Source organism: Rhinolophus hipposideros, assembly GCF_964194185.1.
Source record: "Rhinolophus hipposideros genome assembly, chromosome: 17".
Lineage (NCBI taxonomy): Eukaryota > Metazoa > Chordata > Mammalia > Chiroptera > Rhinolophidae > Rhinolophus > Rhinolophus hipposideros.
The window spans coordinates 13,338,982-13,363,751 of NC_138063.1; the positions used below are offsets into that span (position 1 = coordinate 13,338,982).

Sequence of the window (24,770 nt, forward strand, 5' to 3'; positions counted from 1 at the left end):
CTGTTAAGTAATTAGCAGATTCTTAAATCTGCCAAACTCAACATTCAAATAAGCAGCCACTGGTGATCAGTGAGATTACAGCTTCAGAGAATCCAAGGAAAGAGGGAGGAATCATCAGTTTCCAGGAAAGGGATCTCTTTGGCAACTAAAATTGACATTGATTTTGAAAAGGAGAGAAAGAGCCATTAATTCATCAAGGAAAATCACAGAATGAGGAGAATCCCACTAGTCCATCACAGCTGATTGCTCTGTTTGTGGGGAGGCCTCTGCTGAAACCATCCCAGAAAGGACGCTCTTGTCAAGCTTCTTATCAAACTGCGCAATTGATAAAAGCCCCCAGTGAATCTATTATTTTAATTACTTAGTTGATTAGTGTCCTCGTTAATTCACTTTGTAAACATAAAAGACGAAAACCTAGGCAAAAATATCCTTTTGACTTGTGCAAAAATGTACACAATAGGGAAGACACTGTAATTTCAAAACCGGTAAGTACACATTTTCCCTCTTCAATTTCACACATCATAAAGTATTAGTGCTAAAAAGTGATTGAGGATTTGTAGTCATAAAAAAAATGGTTATGGGCAAACATTATTATGTTGGTGCAAAAGTAACTGTGATTTAAAAGGTTAAAAATAATTGCCAAAACCGCAACTACTTTTGCACCAACCTAATAAACTGAACACGCTAACACCATATATTTTTCTCCTCCAACGGAAGAAACAAATTTACATCAAGTTTCTTATTTTTAATGTGTACACCAAATATCTCCCAAGGCAGTTCTGGTCTGTCTTCCAATTTGAAGATTCATTTTTATGTATGTTCTATACATATTCTTAAACAACCCTCACACATTTGCTGCTAGTTGTGAAAATTGTGGGAGCGTGGGAACAAATTATAGCTAATTCTTTAGTCAGTAGAGCTGCCTTTAAAGAGAAGGTACAGAGGCTTTGTGGGGTTAAGCATTTAGGCCATTGTCGTGAAAAGGAACACTTGCTGCCAACCCAGAAGAGTTCTTCCTGTTTAAGGGATTCAGTAAGCCCTTAAAATACAGGTCACTGGTGCATAGGTTTAGTGATTAAATAAAGTTGGGGTTTTTGTTTTTAAAAAAGGAATTATGAATGTACGCTTTTAGTTAAGTAGTTAAGGCAAGTGAGCACATGAGAATTTGTATTAATTTGGGCGAAAAACGAAGTAATGAAGTTTTCACCATTTCAGAGACTTTGGTGGCAATAATAATTCTTCGTATTGGAAATCCACTGTCCTTGGGCAATTTTAATGTCTCGTTTATATGGTAAATGGATCTGCACAGGAAAAACTCTTCTCCAGTAGCCCCGATGATTTTAAATAATAGCCGAAACAGCCCAGTGAGGACAGGAAATGAGCATGGGTTACCGGTGGTAGGTGAGCCTGCTCTGCGACCGCGTCGGTGACACTGCAGGACCTCAGCCTCGAGGAGGGCTCTCTTTGCTGCACGGGAGGAAAGGACATGAAGCATCAAGAAAACACATTCTTAGAAACAACTTTCTCATTGGTTTAAAAAAATATACCACTCAATCTTATTCACAGCTCTACGACAACAGAAAGTAATTAAATGAAATGTCATCTTTTCAGAGTAATGAGAGTAATCCTTTAAGGTAGGGGTGTCCAAACTTTTTTCAACATTGTTTACCAAGGACCATATGTGGTAAAATACACAAACAGCCGGGCCACTCACTCGAGGTGAAGTACATATTGCCTCACCTGGTTTATTTAAGTAAACTAAATATATTTTTGGAATTTGCTGCGGGCCAATAAAAAATGGATTGCGGGTCGCAGTTGGCCTGCGAGCTGCAGTTTGGACACCCCTGCTTTAAGGAGTCAAGCTATCTCCCATTTTCTTTCTCAATGTTTTAAGCAGACTGGGGTTTTGATTGGTTCCTAGTTAGAAATAACACCAAAACATAAAAGCACGAGGTCACAGCATGAAAGAGGACTCAACAGGCCACCATAACACTTGAGGATTGTTTTCAAAATGGAAATAAGAAACTGGAAGTCTTGGGGCCGGCCCAGTGGCTCAGGTGGTTGGAGCGCTATGCTCCTAACGCCGATCGCCAGTTCAATTCCCACATGGGCCAGTGAGCTGCTCCCTCTACAGCTAAGAGTGTGAACAACAGCTCTCCCGGGAGCTGAGCAGTCGGAGATCGGTGTGTGCTGTGGGCTACTGTCTGTTTCCAGGAGTGGCTGGTGGCCAGCATGAGTGGCTGGCAGCCAGCGTGAGTGGCCATGGGCTGCTGTGGGCTGCCATGGGCTGCCATGGGCTGCCATGTGCTGCCATGAGTGGTTGGCAGCTAGCATGGGGGGCGGCAGCTGGCGAGAGCTGCCATGAGCTGCTATGAGCAGCGATCGATGACTGGCAATTGCCTGCCTCAGCCGGGGGGCGCGAAAAGCTCACAATACCAGCATGGAACAGGGAGCTATCCTACACAACTAGACTGAGAAACAACGGCTTGAACCGGAGTCGGGGGGGATGGGAGAGGAGGTGGAAGAAGGGAAAAAATAAAAAGAAAGAAAATCTTAAAAAAAAAAAAAAAAAAAAAAGGAAGAAACTGCAAGTCTTATATTCGGGTTTGGGATGCAACCTCCAGGTAAATTCTCGTGTGATATGGATACAGGAAGAAATACTGATACATAGTTATTAAACATTTACTGACTATCATTTTCATTGACAAAGAACCAGCTGGATTCTCTGTCCAGAAGAACTCAAATATAATTTTGTGCTACTTCTATAATAAAAGGTAGAGTATTTATCATCTTAACTTCTCAACGGAGTTGAAGGTGTACAGATAAGGAATGAGAGAAAACAGTGAGGTTAACCTAATAAATCTGATGTGTGATGTATAATGCTCCTCTCACTTGTTTACCTTCACCTATGTGGCTTAAAAAAGGAAAAAAGGAAAGAAAAAAAAGCCTAACAGATCCAATCAGAGAACAGCAGCAGGTCACAGACACCAAAGCCCAGGGTGTAATCAGCAATTGGTCCATCCATGGGACAAGGTTGTAGCATTTACTCAGTTTTGATATTTTTGCAATGATAAGTAAAATGGGATAAGGTCAAAGAAAGACTGTGGCAGTACCGGAAGTGGGGGGCTATTCATGTCTTTCCACAATAGTTGCCAGGAAGGATTCATTCTTTAGTAACAGTTCAAGCTGTTGCTATTGTCCTGGAAGAGTGACCCCGGGCAAAACTGGAGAAGAGCCCCATGTTCTTCTCTTTCGTAGGCACTCTGATTTAATAGCTGAACCAGACTCCACACAATCTTAAAATAATACTGACACTTGCACTTGGATCTCAAAAATATTTGATATAGCTTTCATAATTAAATGCAGGAGCTCCCTATACAAATACTTAGAGATGATAACTTAATACTAATGCTGAAGAATGTTACGGTTTTTCACTTGGTTGATCAAAGGTATACAATTGCTGTAATTCTCGCAGTACTTACTTCCCTTCATAGGTTTTAAATACATGGTTTCATTGCTCATGTTTCCATAGCAACGGTTTTACCAATTCAAATATCCCATATCTGCAAACTCTTTTTTCCCTGCCCCTTTAGTACTAATTTTTCATCTCAGTGACATTTCTCTTTCTGAAAAAATTCATAGAATTTTAATATAAAACCACACTAAATGAGTAATCACTGCAACTCACACAACATGGGCCATGGGGTCTTTTTAAATAAAAACACCATAACTAGAGGAATAACAATTTTGTGACCATTTACATTTTATGCAGTCCTCCTGTCCATTTACATTTGATCTGGTTGTAATAATGACTACATTTCTAGGATGCCATTTTCAGTGGGGTCACTACCATCTTTATTACACTACATCTTTAAGTTCATTTTCTCAAGAAACACTGAGACTGCATTGGTTCTCCATTTTATGCACAAAGAGAAATTTTCTATGGGCTTTTTCTGCTGTCTTGTGTTATCAAGCACAGGTCTTGGTTGATTCTGCTGCTTCTCATTGGGGCTTAGCCCCTTCTGAAGCTTATAGAAAATATGTCGTCGATGGCTGAAAACCCAAGGTCAAACGCTACCCTGATGTCAGTGTCCCAATTCTACCATCTTTCTTTAGGATTCATCCTCTGGGACTTCTGAGGTATCTTCTATCTCCCATTCTAACCTTGTCTTGGACGGGTCTCTTAAAGATAATGCCTTCTTCTGTGAAATGAGAATGATAAAGCATGCAGAGGACGATTTAAGAGGCCCAAAGTCTCCCACATCCCAGTGCAAAACATCACCTATGTGATGAAAGTGTCTTTTTATGAGCCTTTGGCTGGGAAAAGAAATTCTACAAAGTTAAAGCTGATAATTATAGAAGTGATGGACTCTGAGTTCTCTACAAACAATGAAAGATTCTCATCTGCTTGGGCTAATTTTTGTATAGTTCTGCTTCTCCTAAGTTAGGAGGAACTTGGGAAAATGTCAGTTACCTGGGAGCTGGAAGACCCTTGGTCATTGTTTGCATACAACATTCTCTTAAAGCAACAAGAAATGATAAAATATTTGCTCAACTTTTCCTTCGAACGGGACTATTACTTACAATCAAAGAACCAAACTGCTCCCCATTGGAGTCCGAAGTGATCTGAAGCCTTCTGCTCAGTTCTTCAGACAGCTCCTGAGGGCTGGTCCGGGACACTGGGGAGGATGGCGGTGGGGGCAGCGCCAGACTGAGGGAGTCTCCAGTAACACTCACTTCTTCTGAAATGGTGTCCCAAGGCTATCAAGGAATGAGACACCGAGGTAAATGCTAGGAACAAGGGATCCTCTCATCCCCTCCCCAACAATAACCATTATGACAACTATAATTAACATGTACTGAGCACGACGGACGCACACAAGCTTCTCAACAACCATAAGGAAGACATGACTACTGTCCTAATTACCAGATAAGGAAACTGAGGTATGGGCAACAGAGCTAGGCAACAGAGCTAGGAAGGGGCAGGGCCAGGAGTTGAACTGAGGACGCCTGGTTCCAGAGGCTGTGCTCTTAACCCACGTTAATAATGCCACCTCTCTGAGCCATGACTTACTTCTAGCACTTGTTACTACATATGTGAGTTAAAAATTGTTCTCAGGAATCCATTCATGATTTTCGTGGGTTTTCTTTTACTCTAACTGCCGAGGGTTCACAATGAAGAAAGCAGAGATACTATAAGCTGTAGTTAAACACCGGTATAAAGTATCATTCAGTGAATTTATTATGGAATCATTAATTTGTTTTTCCCATCTTGATCACTGGAACATTTTGTGAATGATCTTCTTCCTAACACAATGTCTTTAATGGATTTCTAGTGAGTAAACAGAGGTGTTAAGGCCACATGGAAGTTATGGTAATTGTTAACTTGTTCTTCAATTCATAACTTTTCCCCTCAGTAATTTTCCATAACCATTTAAGGGGGAAATTATAAAATAGTTGAATCACCCAGATTTGTATTTTCTTGGTGATAAATCTCTTTTGTGATGTTAAAACTATTCAGTAAAAAACTTGTATTTGGTGCCCAAACAAGTTATAGGGCGCTTTTAATTGCTCAAATATGATTACCACGTCGCCATTTACTACGATGTGGGAAAAATAAATGGGTGAAAAGATCTGAAGGTTTCCATACTAAACACGATGTCATTTCCTTTTGTAATGCTACAGCTAACATGGATTCACCCTAACAGGGCTTTCATAAGCACTTTCTAAATTAATATCGTGACGGTTGTCAATCAGCTATGAGACCACGGGCTTTTTTTTTTTTTAGATGGCTTTTACCAAGAAAAGAGATTATGACATAGAATCAAGCTGGAGGGCACAGACAGGAGGAGCTGCAGGGAGTGTGGAGGTGGAGGGGACAGGGTACCTCAGGGCCCTCCCCGCCCTCGGTGGGCTCGGGCTCCAGGTCCTCACTGATGTGTCTGCGGGAGCGGAACCGGCGGTGCGCTGCCTCCTGGTTGATCTGTCGGATGTTGCTGTCAGACTCGGAGGACACATCCCTGTGGGAGAAGGGCAAGGGGAGGTGAGACAGGAGAACCGACACCGGTAAGTGGCCCGTCCACAAGGGCCCCACACCGACTAAAACACCAGTGCTCTTAGGGCTCTGACAGGTAGCGGGCCTCAACCTACGAGAATTCTTCCACCATATTTTGGCTCAAGTAGAGTTCTTGGTGTATTCGTTTCAATCAAATAAATACAGCTTTTAAATGCCATCAGTCCCAATACTGTGGGCGTCTTTCAAGCATGTATTTCAACATGTGCTGTCGTATTTAAGAAAGAAGAGAAATCTAAGGGCTCCATCCATTCGCCCCAGTGATGTCAGGCCTTTCTAAGGAGAGGGGACAGGGAAGCTGACACACATGGAGAGTCAGTGGTGACCCTTCTGGAAGCCTAGCAATGACAAGATGACAACTTTCGGGCATTCACAACTGACCAAAGCGTGTACACAGTACAAAGCAGGGCTGTGGTCTGGAGGGAAATGCTCCTGACCCAACATGAATTTTTTGGCTGCTGTGGGTCTCATTTCGACAGAATCTCAGAACCATGACCCTGCACTTCTCCCTGTTAAACTACTTTTAAACACTCAAACATCAGGTGATAACCTCCCAAATCAACTGGGATTTGAAGAACACTGCAACTTCCTACTCTTTATGTTTTTGTCACATAACTCTCTTAATTCCGGATGTGACAGCATCCATGCAATCGTGAAACCTTTTGTAGTAAGTTACAGTCGTCCTTTGGGAGAAACACGACTCGGAGGCTTTCAGAGCAGAAGTTTCAATGTCAAAATGTTTTTCAGAGAAAACTCTCCTAGACTTTTTTGATAAGACATCATATTAACAAAAATGATGTCGCAAATTAGCATTTCAAAATCGTTAAAAACATTATCTCAGACTAATTGAAATACAGTATTAAGGGCCCTTGTTACAGATTCTTCCTAACACATAGGTTTTAAAACATTTAAATACAGTCTCAAACTGACAGTACATCACAATAAAGAGCCTGTTGGGCCCCTAAACAGTGTAGTTTGCAATTACTGTATGCAAATAAATAGGTGACTCTTTAATGCTAGCTTCTGAGATAGTTTAAGTTTAAGTAGTTTAAGTATTTCAACAAACATGTTTACATTGTTATCTTTATTGGTAAGGGGGGGTCATATGAAGGTTAGCTTCCATTCAACCCCATATTAAAATGATAACTCCTTATTATGGAACTCTGAATTAACGAAGTCTTACTGTTTCTGTACACCCAATACATAAACTTTTGAATTCTAAAAGAAATATATATCCTGCACATTTTATAGTTATATTGAAGTATATCTAGACTAAAAATAGTACACTAAATAGATACCTTCAGCAAAAATGACATAATTATGGTTATATAGAAAATAATTAAAATCAAGGGACACACACAAGTGTACTAATAAAATTTCTGAAACCACCAAAACAGAATGATAAAAAAAATGAAACTATTGGATATGTTAGAAAAGGCAATACTGTTGCTTGTGATTTAATGTTGCCGCAGTCATTTTTATATGACTTTCAATTCTTAAGCATATAATGATTATAATAAAAATTATTATATAAGGTATTACAGAACACACAGAAAATGAGAAGACCAGAATACATTTATGAAACATGTAAAATATTTCATCAGTGTCTAAGAAGGCAAACGAAACTTCACATTATCTTCTTTTACTTTTTGAGGATAAAAGCAATTTCACGTAATGATGACTGGCTTTAAAAATATTTTATATAAAGAGCTTCATCAAAACATTAAATCATTCCTTGAAATACCAGTCATCATTTATACAGTCAACACTGACTAATGTGTGCATGCACACTATATGCCAGATCCTCACACATACTTGAATTGTTACAGGAACTTTTGAGAGGTTAAAAGGAATACAGTTTTCATATTACTATGTCTGCATTTTGTACCTCTCAGAATACACAAAATTCCATTATTTTGAAGGACTGCGTTTTTATTTATTTTTCTATTACTATTTTTCTTTTTTTCTTTTTTATTAGTTTCAGGTGCACAAAACAAAGTAATACTTAGACGTTTATCATTTATATCCCTCACACAGTGTCAACCCACCCTTCCCCCATTCACTATCCTTCTGACACTGCACACAGCCATGACATTTCCACTGTCTCTATTCCTAATGCTGTACTCCGCTTCTTGTAAATAAATATATATTATATATATATATGTAGTTTTTTTAAAAGAGGGCATTTAAAATCAATTATGCCTATCTTCCTTACTTAACATGCTCAAATAATTAGTAATCAATGTGAACCAGAAACAACTAAATAGCCTAAAGAAGCAAGATACCTCTGATTTTGAAATTCCAACTACGAGCTTTTACGGTTTTTAGTGATAAAATGAAAATATTCACCTCATGGAGGCCATCGCAATTGAACGAAAGGATTTGGACTAGAAGTTATTGAAACTGACTAAGCATAAATGGTCATTAGTGGGAAAACGAACATGTAAAAATATTTCTTATCTGACAAATTAAAACGGAAAAACTATTTTATTGGGGCAAGAAAAAATATAAGAAATGGCTATTTCAATTTTCCTCAGTCATTCATTTCACACACATATTCTTCATTTGACTTTCATGGGAACTATACAAATTAATAAAGACAAGAAAAACCCACAAATTTATCAAGTTCAGTGCCAATCAAGATCAGTGTGTCAGAGCATTTACGGTCATGTACATTAGTGACTTTAATTAGGACCAGAGTTACCCAAGTATGACTACATTACTGCTAAGACAGGAGAACATGGACAAAAGACAGAACATGTACAAAGTGTTTTAGAAAGGACCTGATGAAAAGAGTTAAAATAAATGTTTGAGTTTAACCAGCTCGTCTTCATTTACAGTCTTAATATAATCCCTCACTATTTAAAAAAAGATTAGTTTTTATTGTAAAAAGTTTACAGTTTATATTTAAATAGGAAAAGGACAAATCTATTAGGAGTTTTTAAAAGCCACCATCAGACTTGAGAGGGTCAGGGTACCTTCTAAGGTCACCTTCTGTAAGGACTACATCCAGGCCTACACCTGCCCTAGACATCTCACTCAACCATCATGTGCAGAAGGGATTCAGCTGGGGTCACTCGTTTAGTTAAAAGGTGTTTGCGGAGCTCCTACTCTGTACCAGAGGCAAGTGTAGCTCCGTGAATAAGAAAGCACAGTCCTGCTCACACAGGGAGTTGGAATATTATGTGCTCTGTGCCGTGATGGGGGAAGCAGAAGGCAATCGGAGACCTGTCAGCAGCTGGATGGTTCTCCAGAGGAAGGTGTACTAGGCTGACGTTTGAAGGTAGCTGAGGGAAGGGTTCGAGTTTTGTTTTGCTCTTTTGGGGGAAAAGGGAACTAGTACAACCTTGGGGCCAAGGGAGAAGAGCAATCAGAAGGCAGCTGGGCGTAGTCAGGCCACATCAGTGCACGTTTATGATCATGGGTGGCGAGTCTGTGAGGGACGTGTGGGGTAGGACTTTGTAAGAACTACCCAAGGGCACAAAGAGTTTTCAGGGTGAAACTTTCTCAGGGGTGTTGAAGTTTGGGGCACACATCGGTCGTAAATGGGATAAGAAATGAGTCACTAGGAGAGTCCTGATTCTTTGCTTAGTACACAGCAATCACGATCTGATTTCCTCAGATAGAGCCTTTTAATAAAGACGCTTTTTCATATCAATTTTCCGCCAAAGAGAACTGTAGTATTCTGTGAAAACCGAATTATGAAAACAATTGTAAGGCTTGAGGGCTTCTGGCCAAGCCAAATAAAGCCAAGAAGAAAGAACCCCAAATTCTCAAATAGTTCAGATGGGATGAAGAGTTCATTGTGGAAACTGACTCTGTCCTCATCCAACTTTTTCTCTTGCTTTCTGGAAGTCGTGTCTGTTGGAAAAGAGGCACTCCTTGAGTTCCACTGGCTTAGTGCCTTTTGGCACACTGATGGGACAGTCATGTCACTGACTTCTCCCTAAGCTACATGTGAACCTGAACTTGGATGAAGAACTGCATTTTTCCCATGTTGCTCCTGGACTACTGATGAGCTACCATGTCACAAGTTACATCTTCTGTTTTGGTTTAGTTCCTTGGGACACTGTCACCAAAGATGGTATGTTTAAAAAAACATATGAAGTGTTTTCTCAAGAATTCTCTCATTAGTTTCACAACTCTGGGAGGTAGAGAAATAGCAATTAACTCCATTTATCCCCCAAATACACACTTCAGTCTGCATGATCATTATTAATGGAGGTGAACATTTTCCCATATATGTATTGATTTCACATATATGTATTAGTTCTTCACATATATGTATTAGTAGTTCTTCACATATATGTATTAGTAGTTCTTCTTTTGTGAGTTGCTAGTGGTCACTGTTCTAGAGGTCACATGACACTGTTTTAAAAAGCCACCACAAGACTAGAGAGGGTTGGGGTTTCCTCTATGGTCACCTTCTGTTTGGAAGTACTACGTCCAGGCCTATACCCGCCCTACATGTTTCACTAAGCCATGTGCCCACGGTCCCCACAGAGTGCTATGTTTTCAGGTACTCCTTTCTTATGATGTTTAGCTAAGGTAGATAATGTGTTTTGCTTAGGGTACTGCTACCAAGATGTTTCTGATCACTACCTGTAACCAAGCTCAAGACGAGTCCAATTTTTTTTAATTTTATTTTTTTACTACTACAAAGATAGTCAAGTGGCTTACAGCAGTTTTAATAGCTATGGTCATTAATCAGAGAGAAATAGTAAAAAAAAAATAAATAAAAATTGAAAGAATCAACTAAACCATTTCCATGGGAAAAAAATATTACAACAAAGAAGAGTTCAACATTACCCGCATGTTCGGACATTTACGGTGTCCTGGGAACAAGGAGCTGATGTCTATGCTGGGCGGTCCACAGCTGACCAAGGGCAGCTGATATTCACGAGAACCCATTTAGGGGCTTAGGAAGGACTGGCTATCTGTTGCAGATTCTGCAAGCTTTATCTCTAAATCAAACAAAACCGAGACCAAACTTCTTGGCCACCTTCCCCACCCAGAGTCATATGCTGAACATCTTTGCAATTTCTAAAGATCCAAGGGTTATCAACATGATCACCCATCATCACATTGCTAATACCACTTGTTTCAAAAACATTAGCAAATTTCCTTCAGAGTTTAAGGAGAAAATTATCTCACCTAATATACTTGTTTTTTATTACATATTGAAAAATTGTATAATTCACTGATATAATAATTACCTCTTATCTTGGCTGATAGGGAGCTCATGATGTCTAGGATAATTTTCCTTTCCTTTTAATACTTTGTTTTTGCCTTTTATTGCATATTAATAGTTTTAGGTCTTGCTATATATTATAATTTAAAAATAAGCAACTTCAGATCGTTTTTATAGTAGCTGAGGTTTAACTAGTGTTTATTTGCGATCATCAAACCAAACACGGCCAAGTAAACAAAATGATAATCAGTTTACTGCATCCCTGAGGCTGGGGAGGAATTAGAATAAATAGTAATGACTAATTCTGAGTTTGCAACCCTTCCAGGTATTCCTAATTATATCAAAGGGGTGATATATAAATTTCCCAAGAAGGAAAAACAAAAGTTTTTGAGAGGGTTGCCAAATCAAATAATTGAAGGGAATAAAAACCCAAAATCTTAAGGAAAAGAGAAACTTGCAAAGACAATTTGCTTGCTTGTTTTCCATCCTGGGTTAGTGAAAGGAGAAAGATGAAGAAGAGGGAAGTGATATAATCACCACACGTAAGATAAATCTAGGAAACATAACCTCTGTTTTGCATTTCATGAAATCTGTCTAAAGCAGACACACAAAATAAATTTGTTCGTATTTCAAATAGCAGAACATGACACAAAGGCAAGAGCTTCTTTATAACATACAAATCCTGACGGGCTCCCACGTTCTTTCACTAAATGAGGGGGAATCCTGTGGTGCTGCAGAACCATGTGCTTTTATGGACATGAGATTATTTCCCCCCGCCTCGTTCCAAAGAGCGGCATGGTGGGACCTAACTGCAGAGGGTAGTCACCGTATATACTCACATTAAGCTCGGTCGGTGCCACTGAGTGGTCCGGTTGTTGTGGTTGACATAGTAAGTCCGACCTAAGTTGTCCACCTTTTCTTCCCAGCCAGGGGGCAGAGGTGGGGGAGGGAGCTCCTCCTGGCGCTGAGAAGATGAGTCATTTGAGTCAACAACTTCCCACCCGTGCTGTGGAATAAAACCAAACGGAAGATCAGGAGGGTGGTTCCTCAGATGGGGGGCAGAGACAATCACAGTGCTGTGTCTTCTTCCTCACTCTGTTGCACGCGGGCTCCTGTAGTAATTTCAGGTGCCACATTTGGAGAAATTCCCAAAGAGAGCAAAGAAATCAGTTCTAGAGGAGTCTTAACAATATGTTGAGCAATGGCCAATTAACCGTGCTACCTTCTAAGACGACTTTATTATAGGGAGCAGCAGGGTTGGATATGTACGGTCTGTTATGTGACTTCAGTCACAGTAGAACACTTTTCATTGTTCATGCTCGTTATTTTGACCTGAGGGCCTCCAGGGCTGTACAAAACCATGGCAATGACATGAGTCATGTTATTGCCGTCGTCTTTTCAACACCTCCCTAAGGTGTAAGGGAGCTGGGAAGAGAAGCTGTACTGCACGTGTGTTCTACCAGAATTCACAGCAGGAGAGACCAGGAGGCCCAGGGCCGTGTCGCTCCCCATGGAGGGTGGCACCGACGCTGCCTTTGGAGGTAAAGTTCCCGCTCTGGGTCTACTACCAGCACGGGAGCCAGAGGAAACATGCGAGCTGCAGCTTTCTACTTAGAAACTCCCCTCTTGCTCCCCACCGTCACATAAACAGGCTTCATGGTACCAGAGTTCGAGCTACATTTTGCAACACATATTTTAGGCATTAAGTATTCCTTCCTGACATCCCCTAGTAAAGGCACTGGAAAATTAAGTAATTCACTGGTTACTGCAGTTGGAAGGCTAGAAGAGTGTAAAAAATTCCTTGGATTGGAGATGAAAATCTGTTGATGTGCTTATGAAATCTTAACATTCATGACAGTCTACCACCCACTTCACTGTTCCTCACAGAGGGAGATAAAAGCTCACAGATGAAATACTGCCTGGAAATATGACCTGTGGGTCTGAGGGAGGTTTGGTTAACTTGCCCATAACACATTATTCACATATCACGTATGCAACAGCTGCAAACAGATGTGCAAATAAGCCATAGAGAGGCCTTGTTAATGGATATTTTCAGAACAAGATGAGAATCTATCTCACAAAACAACACTGTCTGAAGGGTGTGCTGAGAAGGTACGATGGGACCCACGTACAGGTGTATAATTAGAAAGTTAAATGGCAGCTATGCCAGGAGGGAAAAGAACATTCCTCTGGACAGCTAATTCCAAAATGGCATTTCTAGAGGAAAGCTTTCCTACTGCATGCTATCACCTGTGGGCCAAATAAGCAAGAAACCTGGAAAAGATTTTCTAAATCATTTTATCCACTTTGAAGCAGTTCCAAGTGCTAAAAGGAACTTACAAAGAGCTGAGAGTCTAAAGCAATAAGACAATTAAATATGTGAGAATTTCACATAGAGGTGGGGCTATTAATAAAAAATGGGGTTAGCATTTGATAAAGGGAAGAAGCCCCTTCGATTATTAGTGTTGTACCATAAAATGAGAAATCTATCTTTTTTATGAAAAACAAACACATCAGTGGATTATCAAAGACAGATTCATGGGCAGTTTTAAGTTTTTCCACATTTAAGCTTTAGAAACTTTTATTTCCTTAAATTCTAAAGTGTTACAGTAAAATAGTAATATGATCTTAGGCAAGGAAGAGAGACGAAGGCCTGAAGCTCTGACGCTTACCTCCATATCATCCCTCTGTTCACTGTTTTCTTCGTCTTGACCGCCGTTTTTCGGCATATAGGCCATTTTCAATCGCAAAAATCCCTTAACTCGAGATTTATGACTGCGTGACGGAAGAAAATTGGTTATAAAGGATATGACTTGGTTACACCTTTCATATTTATGATGACTTTTGAAAACGATGAAACAGGAAAAGAAATTGAATCTTCCTCAGAGAAAACCAATAACCAAGGCATAAAAGGGACGTCTGCTCCCAAGACCTCACCTTCTTGGTCTGAGGAGAAAATCCTTAAATGTGTAGGGTCGCTCCATGGTTGGGTCTTCTGTCTAGAGGAAGAAAAAGAAGGTTTTAACACTCCTGACAGTTTGTACCTGAGATACACCAACCTGGATTACAGAGAGTCCATTTTTTACTTTAGAATGTGGGAATAGTAAAGACGGAGTTGGTTCCTCACCCAGTACTTGACAATTAAATGTTTTATAGGTCACAGAACTTTATCTACTAAAGATCCACTAGATGTCACTATCAACATCAGATTTTAGGAGCCAACCCCAGGCTTAGACAAATGACAAAATTATAGTCGTCACTGCCAAGTGTAATTTCTAACTGCAGGGTGCAGACCTCAATCCCGCACACTGATTAACGTCAGAGAACCAATGGTCACTGGTGGCTTCTTGTCCCTCTGATTCAAGACACCGAAAAATGGAGTTCACAGGAAAATATGCAAGGTCCAATCTGTGAAGGCAATTTTACCTTGTTTGTTCACATTCAAGTATCATGCCATCAGCCTAAGATAATTGGAAGAGTACGTATCTCCTCCACAGAGATCGTCCAAGGTGGCACCATCAATCAGCCCTTGGCTGGTCTTTATTTCATGAAGCTATGAATGCAACTGTCACAGTTTTAAAAGAAATCAAAAGATGGTGCAAAACCAGTTGGTCAAAGCAGACAGGAAATTAGAAAAATAATTGTTCCTATTTTATTAATTTTCAAATACTATAGGTGGTAAAACCTCCAATACGTACACTCTTTAATGAAACACAATTTAAAATATTGACTTTTGTAACAAGAGAGACAAACCACACTACAACAATTTTTTTTTATGTTGGAAGGGTGTGTGCATGCATTTATATTTGAAATGTTATCCGTTTATGTCATTCTCTGCTTTAAACTCCCGGTGGCTTCCTACTTTGCTTAGGATAAACTGAAAATTCTTTCCTATGGCTTATAAGGTCAAACAGGATCTGGCTGTTAATTACCTGTAACCTCACTGGGAACTAGTATCTCCAGCCACGCCTCATTCCGTCTGGCCTGGCTTCCTCTGTGTGATGCACACATCACATCTAATCCTGCTCTAGTAGGTCCTTCTGTAGGACAGTTCTGGCTCCAGAGGCCACAGCTGCTTCCATTTTGCCACCCAGGTCTGAGGACCCAGGTCACATCCTAAGACATCGGATTATAACTTGCCACCAATAGCCTCCCCTTCCCACCCTCTAGCTGAGCAGCTTAATTTATCTTCCCCCTTTTCACTATCTGAAATTATCCTGTTCATTTATTCATTTACTAGTTTCTCACCCATCACTTCTCGAATGTAAGCTCATGGGATCAGAGACTTGGGTCTGCTCACCTTTGTATCCTTGGTGCAAAGAACACTGCTTGGAACAAAGTGGGCACTTGTACAGTTGCTGATTAATTCATCCGATCTACAGTAAACTACCTGAAAATTCACCATCACTGAAGAAAGTCAAGTATATTCCTCTCTAGACTGTTCTCACGAGGGCAGTAAGGTTAGACATTTTGGAAATATTTTCTTTAAACATTTCTTTAAAAAATGTTTCCAAACCGTCATCACTTATGATGGAAAATGTATTAATCCAGAATACTATTGCTGGTACTTCTTCCTTTTCTCATTTAGTCAACCAACAAAATAATTTTAGAAAATACCCAGGTGAAAGGCACGTGGATACAACATGATATAGGCACACTTCGTTTTATCACACTTCGCATTATTGTGCTTCACAGATGTTTTCTTTTTCTTTTTTTTTTTTTACAAACTGAAGGCAAGACCTTCCACCAGCAAAAAGACTACGACTCACTTTACTGCGATACTTGCTTTACTGCAGTGGAACTGAACATTCGGTACCTTCAAGCTATGCCTGTACCTTCCCGTAAGGTTACAGAGATGGAGGCGGGGCCAGCACAGCAACAAATAGCTTGACTCTAAGACAGAACAAATTCACTGACACGTGGAGGCCACCTTCTGTGAGACTTGGGGTGGAGGGAAGAGACTGATTCTGACCTGGCGATCAAAATGGTTTTCGGATGTGTGGTACCATCCGAGACGCGTAGGGAAGTTTTGATGGGTGGAGAATTGGGAGGAAGGGTAGTTCAAGCTGAGAAAATCAGCAGGGTGAGCAAAGCTGTGGATGGGGTCATCAGCACGAGTGAGAAAGCAAGGAGCCGCAGGGAGCGTCTCTGCGTGAGAGAGAAGGGAACAGAGAAACCCACACTGCTCAGAGGGAATCTGAAAATGAAACTGTCCATACCCTGCATAGTCGAAAGGACAAACACCACACATACCAAGAGGCATCCCTCCTAGGTCTGTGTCCTGGCTCCACGCGGGCAAGGCCAAGTTCCTTGTCTCTCTGTCCTCACTATAAAGTGGGGCAGTAACAGGATCCGACTCCCAGAGAAGGTGTGAAGATTAAATCAATCAATCGAGTTGGTATATACAACGTCCTCAACAAGGGTTCCTGGCACATTTAACAAACGTTGGCGATTATCATCAGCCAGTTCTACGTTTTCATGTCACTTGTGACTACTGCTAACTTCGGTGCTCTGCAATCTAAGGCAGGGCATTAAAAAAAAAAAAATCACCTCCATAGAAATTCTCTAGTGATCTTGTGGGTAACTATAGGCTCCTCCTTCTTGACCTGATCCAGGTTCCTACATGATCATATTCCCTGGAGAAGAGCCCGGTGGAGACTCCCAGTGCTGAGAGCGCTCCTGGTAGAAAGCCATCTCAAACACAGTGATGCTAAGAGTGTACGATTGGCCAGAATGGATGCTGCTCCCCCCTGTTCCAGGACAGGGGTACTCAAAGAGAATCTTCTGGATACACAGCACTTTCAGCCTTAAAAGATGAGATGCGTTCAGCAGAACTCCAGTCACTACAACATACCGTGAGATAAACAGCTTTGTGAACACATGGAAGGAAATGCCCTTACCAGGACCCTAGACTCAGAACCTGGATACAACGCCCCAAAGCACCTGAGGGCCTTATGCTAAGCATGCCCTCGTCCCCGGCCCTTGGCTACATCACACATTGAAGCTGGAGACCCAGGGTCTGGTCCAGCATTGCATGAACCTACTGGGCATTGGGCAAGTCGCCTCCCTCTCTGGGCCCAGGTGTCCTTACCTGTAAAATATAGAGTGTGGATAAATGGTCTCTAAAGTCCCTCTAAGTGCTATGATGCTGAATCCTGTACATGTGAGAGGGAGCCCTATCCTGCTACTAGCTGTGGACCATCATCTGAGTCACCTTCAAGTACAGTTAAGATGGCCAACCATACCATCACCCTGAAAATGCCTCTCTCTAGGAAAACTAAAATCTTACAGCTCCGTTTACTCTTGGTGCCCCACTGTACAAGAAAATAAAAAGAGAGCTGTGTTTCAGCTGCAGGGCAGATGTCAGGCTGGTTGGGTAGTAACTTCCTAAATGACAGTCTCCGCTCCTCCACATGCTGTCAGTGCATCACGCTGCCCGAGTCTCCCAGGTAACACGAATGGCATCACGGTCGTTGATGCCTCTGCTTAGTGAACACCATGGAAGAGCTAAGATGCTGTGTCACACAGCTGGACAGAAAGTTGGTGGCTTTTATGTGAATGCCCCCATTTCACAGGTCAGAAAACTGAGGCCTAGAGCTCAATGCTAACTTATTAAATTAGCAAGGCAACTCGCCCATCTCCCAGATTGGAGTCAACAATTCCCGAGAGATTTTGTAAAGCTTGACCTGTGAAGATTTCCATGAATATGAACTCATGTTGCATTCTTGGACCTGCATAAAAGGTCAGATTAGTAACCTTACTTACTCTCCCCATTTCCCCTTCTTTTTTCACTCATTCAAAAAATCAATAAAATGGAAAAGAAATACTAAAGCTGAGTGGCAAATGTGGACTAGAAGTAAAGGAAACAGAGGTCTCTACCCTTCTAGACTTCTTGGATTCCATTTCCTTTTCATTTCTTGTCCCTCCAGAAAAAGAAAAAAAAAAAAAAAACCTGGGAGAATTGAGCCTGCGGGCCCCAAATGAAAGTGAATCACAATTTTAAATTATTTTCTTTCATCTGGAAACATTTGATAAGTATGAAGTACTAAGGAATCCGTCCATGATCAAAGCAGGAAAAAGAAATTTCCTTTTTTCCTCATTATCACTCTTCCTCTTTCCTGTTTAGGGGACAATGACAGGGCTGACACTGGCCTCCGCTGTCCACTGGGATCAAAAATTGAGGTAGGTAGAGCCAGCATGCTCAGTGCACCCCGGCCTCATACCGTCCTCCCGGCCCGCCTCGTCGCAGGCAGCCTCCTTCACTTGTCTCCCTGGCAGAGTTCCAACTTGGACTTTCACAATGGCCCACAAGGCCCAGCAGGGCACGTAATTAATTAATCCAGGGACCCAATATTGGGCAGTGGGCCAAGGGGGACCTGTGTATGCCAGGTTCGAGATGCCAAAGTGCTTGTAACTTTGAGTGTGTGTCTACAGAAGCGTCAGCTCTCCTAAATCAGCCCCTGAGAGGTTAGGTCATATGTATATATATGTATATATATATATATATATATATATATGTAATTTTTTATCATATGTATATATATACATGTCAACATGCAGGCATTGGTGATTAAAGTATTATGCTAATACAGATTTTAAAAATTGAAAATACAGATTTTTAAAAATGATAAAAAATTACTATTCTTTATCTTAATTTCTATGATTCCAAGCGTCAGGGCCATGTTAATTAAATTAAATATTCTTGGTATATTAGATATGTAGAACCAGAGCTTCAGGTAGGGGGGAAAAAGCTGAATGAAAACTCACCAAGTAAAACTGGCAGGTTTGGGAATCTCTCCTCCCCTAGTCCCCTCCCACAACCAAAATTATCTGAGGAAAAGGGAAACTAGAACCATACATTTTTGACCCATGCCAGGGAACTCTGATCCTTACATGTGCTATGCCGTATGGTACCCATTTGCCATATGTGGCTTTTTAAATTTAAATGAATGAAAATAAAATTATAAATTCAGTTCCTCAGTTCCATCTGCCACATTTCACAAGGTCGGCTACCACACTGGACGGTGCTGCTAAGTTACCTGAGGGAGGAACTTGCTTCACTGATCAGATGCATGTCTGTCAGCAAATATCTGCTGAAGGAATAAATTCTCTGTTAGCCAATGAGACTGTGTAAGGTTGATTAACGATCCAACACCCAGTCAGATTTCTTCAGCCTCGAGAAGGCCTGGGTGGGTTGGCAATGGTAACTTTACCACCATATTACTGCTCTCCATTACCTTCTCTCATTACTAATGAGACAACTTTCCTAATTTCTTCTATCTAAAATTTGATGGTTTTGACCAATAGTGAGTCCATGAGCCATACAGAAGAAAAGACCATCCATTACCTCCTCCACACAACATATTCACATGCTAACGTCCATTTTACGCACCCACGCTTAGGTGATCACACAAAACACAGTGACACTGCCATTTGTCCCACGCGAATCCTACAGATATGGTCAAACACACACACGAGAGCACCTCAAATCCCGGGGCCCAAAGGCTACGTCCATTCAGAATATGCTAGGTGGGTTCTATCATCGCTTCCAGGATAAAGAATGTACCTTCACCCTTCTCTTTTTGCTTCCTTTGTGGTCCATCTCCCAGACGGTAGTTGGCTCCACAAAGCCAGTCCATTTTAAGTGTGGAGATCATGGCCCTCCAACAGAAACTAATCTTTTGGCAGGTGCAAAATTGGGAGGAGGCTCCGTGACTCAGCTGGTGTAGCAGTACTCAGTCGTCTCGAGGCATTCGCTGTTCCACTCTCTTTCATTGGCTGGTTTCTGTTCTAGCCCTGAGCCTTCGTACCACGCTCTTCTTTAAAAGCTCGCTATTGCCTCCATCCAAACTCAAAGCTGAACCATACCTTCTGTTCAGTTGGTCTCTGAAGAGGAACATTCTTCTACTCTCTCAGAATCCCACCCAACCTTTCAAAACCAATCTGCACTCAAACTAGGGATTCTTGGAGCAAGGTGGTTAGAAATTTCACTTCCACCCCTTAGAGAATATTAGAACATAATTCTCTTTGACTAGAGATACGGTTTTTATGTGAGGGACAAAGGTGTCGGGATCCCCATGATAAAGAAGTGGCCAACCAACCAACACTGTCTAAAAATGTGAGGACGTTACCGCTTCAACCTGAAGATCGTAACAGAAGATGTACTGACGTAGAACTACGTGAAGCACTTTTCCTCACAAATGTTTATCTCCATATCCACTCAGTGTGACTTTAAAAGAATAATCAGGTTTCTGATGGCTTATGGAACCAGTCTCATGTTCACACATGCACCCTTTGCATGCACCTGGGAGCTTCAGGGTTTTTTTTTATATAGAAACAGAATATTTTAACGATAACACTGTTGCTTCCAATCTTTTGGAAGGGAATGCACTTGAAACTTTTCTTCCTTAACGGCTCTCCTGAGTAAATAAGAATAAATTGACTGCTATCACATTCGTTCACAACACATCTTCAAAGCTTCCTGGTTAAGATAGTCTTTCTTGGTATTTAACATATGGTACTAGGCACCATTTTAACGCAGTGGTAGGCTTACATGAGCTGGTTCAAGTCATTTTTACTTTATAGACTATTTAAGATATTTGCTCACACAAAGCATTAATCAAACAACAACAAAACAATCAAAATATCAAACAAACAACAACAAAATGCTCTTGGAAGACAGAAACATTGGACTTATCCTCTCATAGCTGCTACATATGTCACTTTGTGTTGCCCAGAGGACAAAGGCCAGAGGAGAGGGGTGGAACAATTTGGAAAACCGAAGCTGGAATACAAGGTCATCTACCTTTCACCAAAGCCTCTGCAGGTTCTATCTATCCTGTCCCCACATTCTATCTATATTGCCTCTGGGGCACATGGGTGACACCTGTAACCTCAGTTACTATTCAATAGCTCAAAATGTTTTACTGCTCATTTGAACAGAGAGAAATGATAGCAACAGCACACATGCTAACTCAGTATAATCCCCGAAGCTAGGGTGGGTGTTTCCAGATGACATGTTCACTCAGAACCAATAGCATCTTTTCTTTTGTGGATGCTGACTGAGAAAGCCATACAGCAAAATCTGGGAAACACTAGCTTGTAACGATGGAGCCCACAAGAAACAGCGTCCGTAATTCTATACAAAGGGAACAAACGTTTGATTAGACCCAAGGGATGAATTTAAAAGCAAAAACACACCGGTGACAAGGGAGGGCTTTGATAGAAGGAGGTAGCTGTTTTGCATAATGTGACCAAGGAAGACTAACTAAAGAGCAGAAGAGAAGTGTGCTGATGATGTTGACAACATACTTGGGTGATTCAGATACACTTGCTTTTGACAATCAAGTTATGGCCCATCCCCTGGAAAGGACCACTTTCTAGAAAAGAACTAGGGCCAGAGAACATGCTCTTTATTCCAGCCTTCCCCACTGTGTTGAGGATATATTATTCTGAAAACACACCTAGATGCAAACAATCAGAAACCGCCGCTCACAGTGTGCAATAGAACGCAAGCAACCGTCCTTACCGGGAGATGACTAAGGGGCACGTCGACCTGTCCCAGGAAGTCGTCTCGGGTCTGTTGGGAAGAGAGAGAAGAGTTAATGTGTCTATCTGTTTCACGGAGCATCAGCATTCTTAAAAATGTTTCTTTACAAATACAGACAAAGGTCCAGGGCCTGACCCTGGAGTGCAGTAAGGAGTGCCAAGGCAGACGGCCCAGATGAGGCACAGACAGCTGTTTCCTCGGAGCCCAGTGAGCCCAAGGCCTCACATACCGGACCTTTAGCTGCCCGAGACTCTGTTGAGCATCTACTACCAGACAGACAGGTAACAGGATAGCTCTTGGACCTCGGAGCCTATGATTGGTCAGGGAAGGGACATTCGGGACCACAGAGGATTTGGGGGCACAACTGGCCCAATCTAAAGAGAAGATGGTACCGAGAGGTTGGGAACATTTTAAATGATATTTATTGATCACGTGCTATAAATTAAAGAGCTGCATGAGAGCTGAGAGTCTGGGGAAAGAGTATAGGGTCTAATGATTAATAAATCTTATAAATTACTTATCATTTAAAAAATGGGCTCAAACTTTCAATCTAGTCAGTACACTGTTTCAGAATCCAAGTTCATGGATTAGTTACCGGTTAATTTTTGGACACCATGCTTCTTCCTCCCTCCATCTACAACACAGCATGGATCTTTCTGACTTGAAAGAGACCTAGATGAAATCCATTTGGAGAAGCTTACAAGTCAGTCCTCTTTCAGACTCTGGTAGACACCTGGGAAGTCATAACTCAGATTCAGGGGTCACTGGCGTGGACCGCAGAGTATCTGATATGTCATGTTTACACTATACCCTGTTGTCAGAGGGCTTGTGCCAGAGCCCCTGACGTTTATATGACCTGAGCTTCAAATTGGAACCTGATGACTTCTGTTACCCTCATAAAAAAAACACGCAGCGGTGTCTGCCATATTCAAAACTCCCTAAAAGCTGGAAAGTTCTTTAGAAGTAATCAGACCTGTACCACAGCTAGCTTGAGGAAAAAGCCCAAAAGAGAATCCAGGCCTCGTAACTCCGAATCCTGGGCTCTTATTTTCATTCTTGACTGGTTTACCGTGAAATTTTCCTCTATATAGAAACTGCTTTTCAAATGTACTTGGAAAACTTCTCTTCCTGTATTTAAACAGCAGCAGCAGCAGGTAAATATAAATGAGATTTGGTGAAATGATTTGCTCCGGGCTTAGGATTTCCTTTTAGGTAATTTAAAAAATGTAATTAACTAGAAAGCTATCTGTCTCCTTTAAACGAGGCATGAAAGATAATGAAAAATCCCAGTTAGTACTAGTCGGGTGTGCAAGAAGCATGAGATGGGCCCCAATCCCTGTGAAGAAATGCTCGTGTCTTCTGTTTTCTCAGCTGTATCTGCTACAACCCACCATGGAGATACCTCATCGAGCATAGGCTATGAGGTACCAATAAATACTGCACTTCATAACAAGAGAAGCAGTCAGCAGAAGGCTCAGAAAAGGGAGACACCTTTGCTGTCCAGGAGTCAGGCAGGGAGCATTTCCACCCCACAATCTAGCCGATTTAGTGAAATATCAGTTAACTTCACAATAAAAAAAATAAGACTAACAAAACAGAAGTGTGTTGATTCCTGACCATAAATTGTGTGTCTACCTACTGTCATTTGTCCCCTCTCCCTTCCTGCTACGGGTGCTGATGCTGTGACAGAAAAGGACACGGGACACAACCATCAGAAGGAGAAGACGATCTTACTGGCAGCTCACTTTATAACCCGATACTTCTGAAAGGCTACTCATCCATCACTAACCTCAGTGCACTGTAATAAAAATTCACATAACACCTACACACCCATGTTGTTTTGCTGGGGGATATCAGAGTTCTAAACTGAACAAACAAGTTCAGTTTTGCCCAGATACCAAAAGACAGGCACAGCCACTAAGGGCTACAGCAAAGCAGGCAGTGTGCCAAGGCCACGCCTAACCCTCACAACAACTCTAGGAGGTGGGCACATTTACGGGGCCCGCTATACAGGTGGGAACCTAGGGACCAGGGAGGTGTGTGACCTGCTCTAGGTTCCTATCTGGGCAGGCTGGTGCCAGAGTCTGGGCTCTTTACTCAGCAATTCTCTGTCCTGTATCTCAGTAGTCGGCAGGGAACCCCGGCTGTGCACCAGCTTTGGGCTTCTCACTGGCATGCGGGCTCTGAGTGGTATGGCTGACAAGGGACTCTGATGAAAGCACAGTTTTATGACACGGGGGAGGGCGGAGGTTTGGGGCGGTTTTATTAAAATGCCCATTTGCTATGTTATTTTAACACCTGTTTTATCTCCTGTTCCGACTCTGTTCCTTTCCTCAAATGAAACGGTTTACTGGATTCCCGAGGCACTGGCTGGAAAGCTAGGGGGCTTCACTTGTACCTGAACAAGTCTTCTCAGTACATTTAAAAACAATTTCTAAAAAAACCAGCCAAAGATGGAGCAAGCTCACCATTAAAATAAACACAAGGCTCTTATTTCTGGTTTACATAAAATGATTTTCTAAATAAAATAGGGATCAAGTATAGAACAGCACATGGGCAAAGGAATTGGCTTAAACAAGTATTCCATCAGTCATTGAAATGTGTCGGTGAGCTCTAGATTTCAAAACAACCCGCTGTTGCCAAAACTATAGAAATTTCCAGCAACACAAAATATTTAGATTAATGACACTATACTAATTTTAAGACATGTCTTTAATACCACAGAGGAGTCTACTACTAATGACTTCCTGTCCAGAAGAGAACCAGGAGTGTGTCAAAGACACCTGGGTGTGATGGTAACAAATCTTAGGATCCCCACCTGTGGGCCCCGGAAAGCCAAGGCTTCAGGCTATGACAATATCCTAGGTCATCATGGCCACAGGATGACCTCTTATGCCAATGTTCTAAACATACATTATAGTCAAATCAATGTTTAATAATTTGCATCACGAAATTAT

General features: G+C 41.4%; 1 protein-coding gene across 13 annotated transcripts in view; it reads right to left on the minus strand.

Annotated features, from left to right (window-relative positions):
• The window catches only part of NEDD4L (NEDD4 like E3 ubiquitin protein ligase), a 315,839-nt gene that overhangs the window by 56,605 nt on the left and 234,464 nt on the right, over positions 1–24,770 (minus strand). For all 13 annotated transcript variants that reach the window (XM_081079103.1, XM_081079104.1, XM_081079105.1 and 10 more), the window contains 7 exons: positions 21,793–21,843; positions 14,202–14,263; positions 13,937–14,039; positions 12,104–12,270; positions 5,888–6,020; positions 4,585–4,761; positions 1,393–1,467 (listed from right to left, as the gene is read on the minus strand). In XM_081079103.1, coding sequence (XP_080935229.1) covers positions 1,393–1,467; positions 4,585–4,761; positions 5,888–6,020; positions 12,104–12,270; positions 13,937–14,039; positions 14,202–14,263; positions 21,793–21,843 — 768 coding nt within the window. The remainder of the gene's footprint in view (positions 1–1,392; positions 1,468–4,584; positions 4,762–5,887; positions 6,021–12,103; positions 12,271–13,936; positions 14,040–14,201; positions 14,264–21,792; positions 21,844–24,770) is intronic.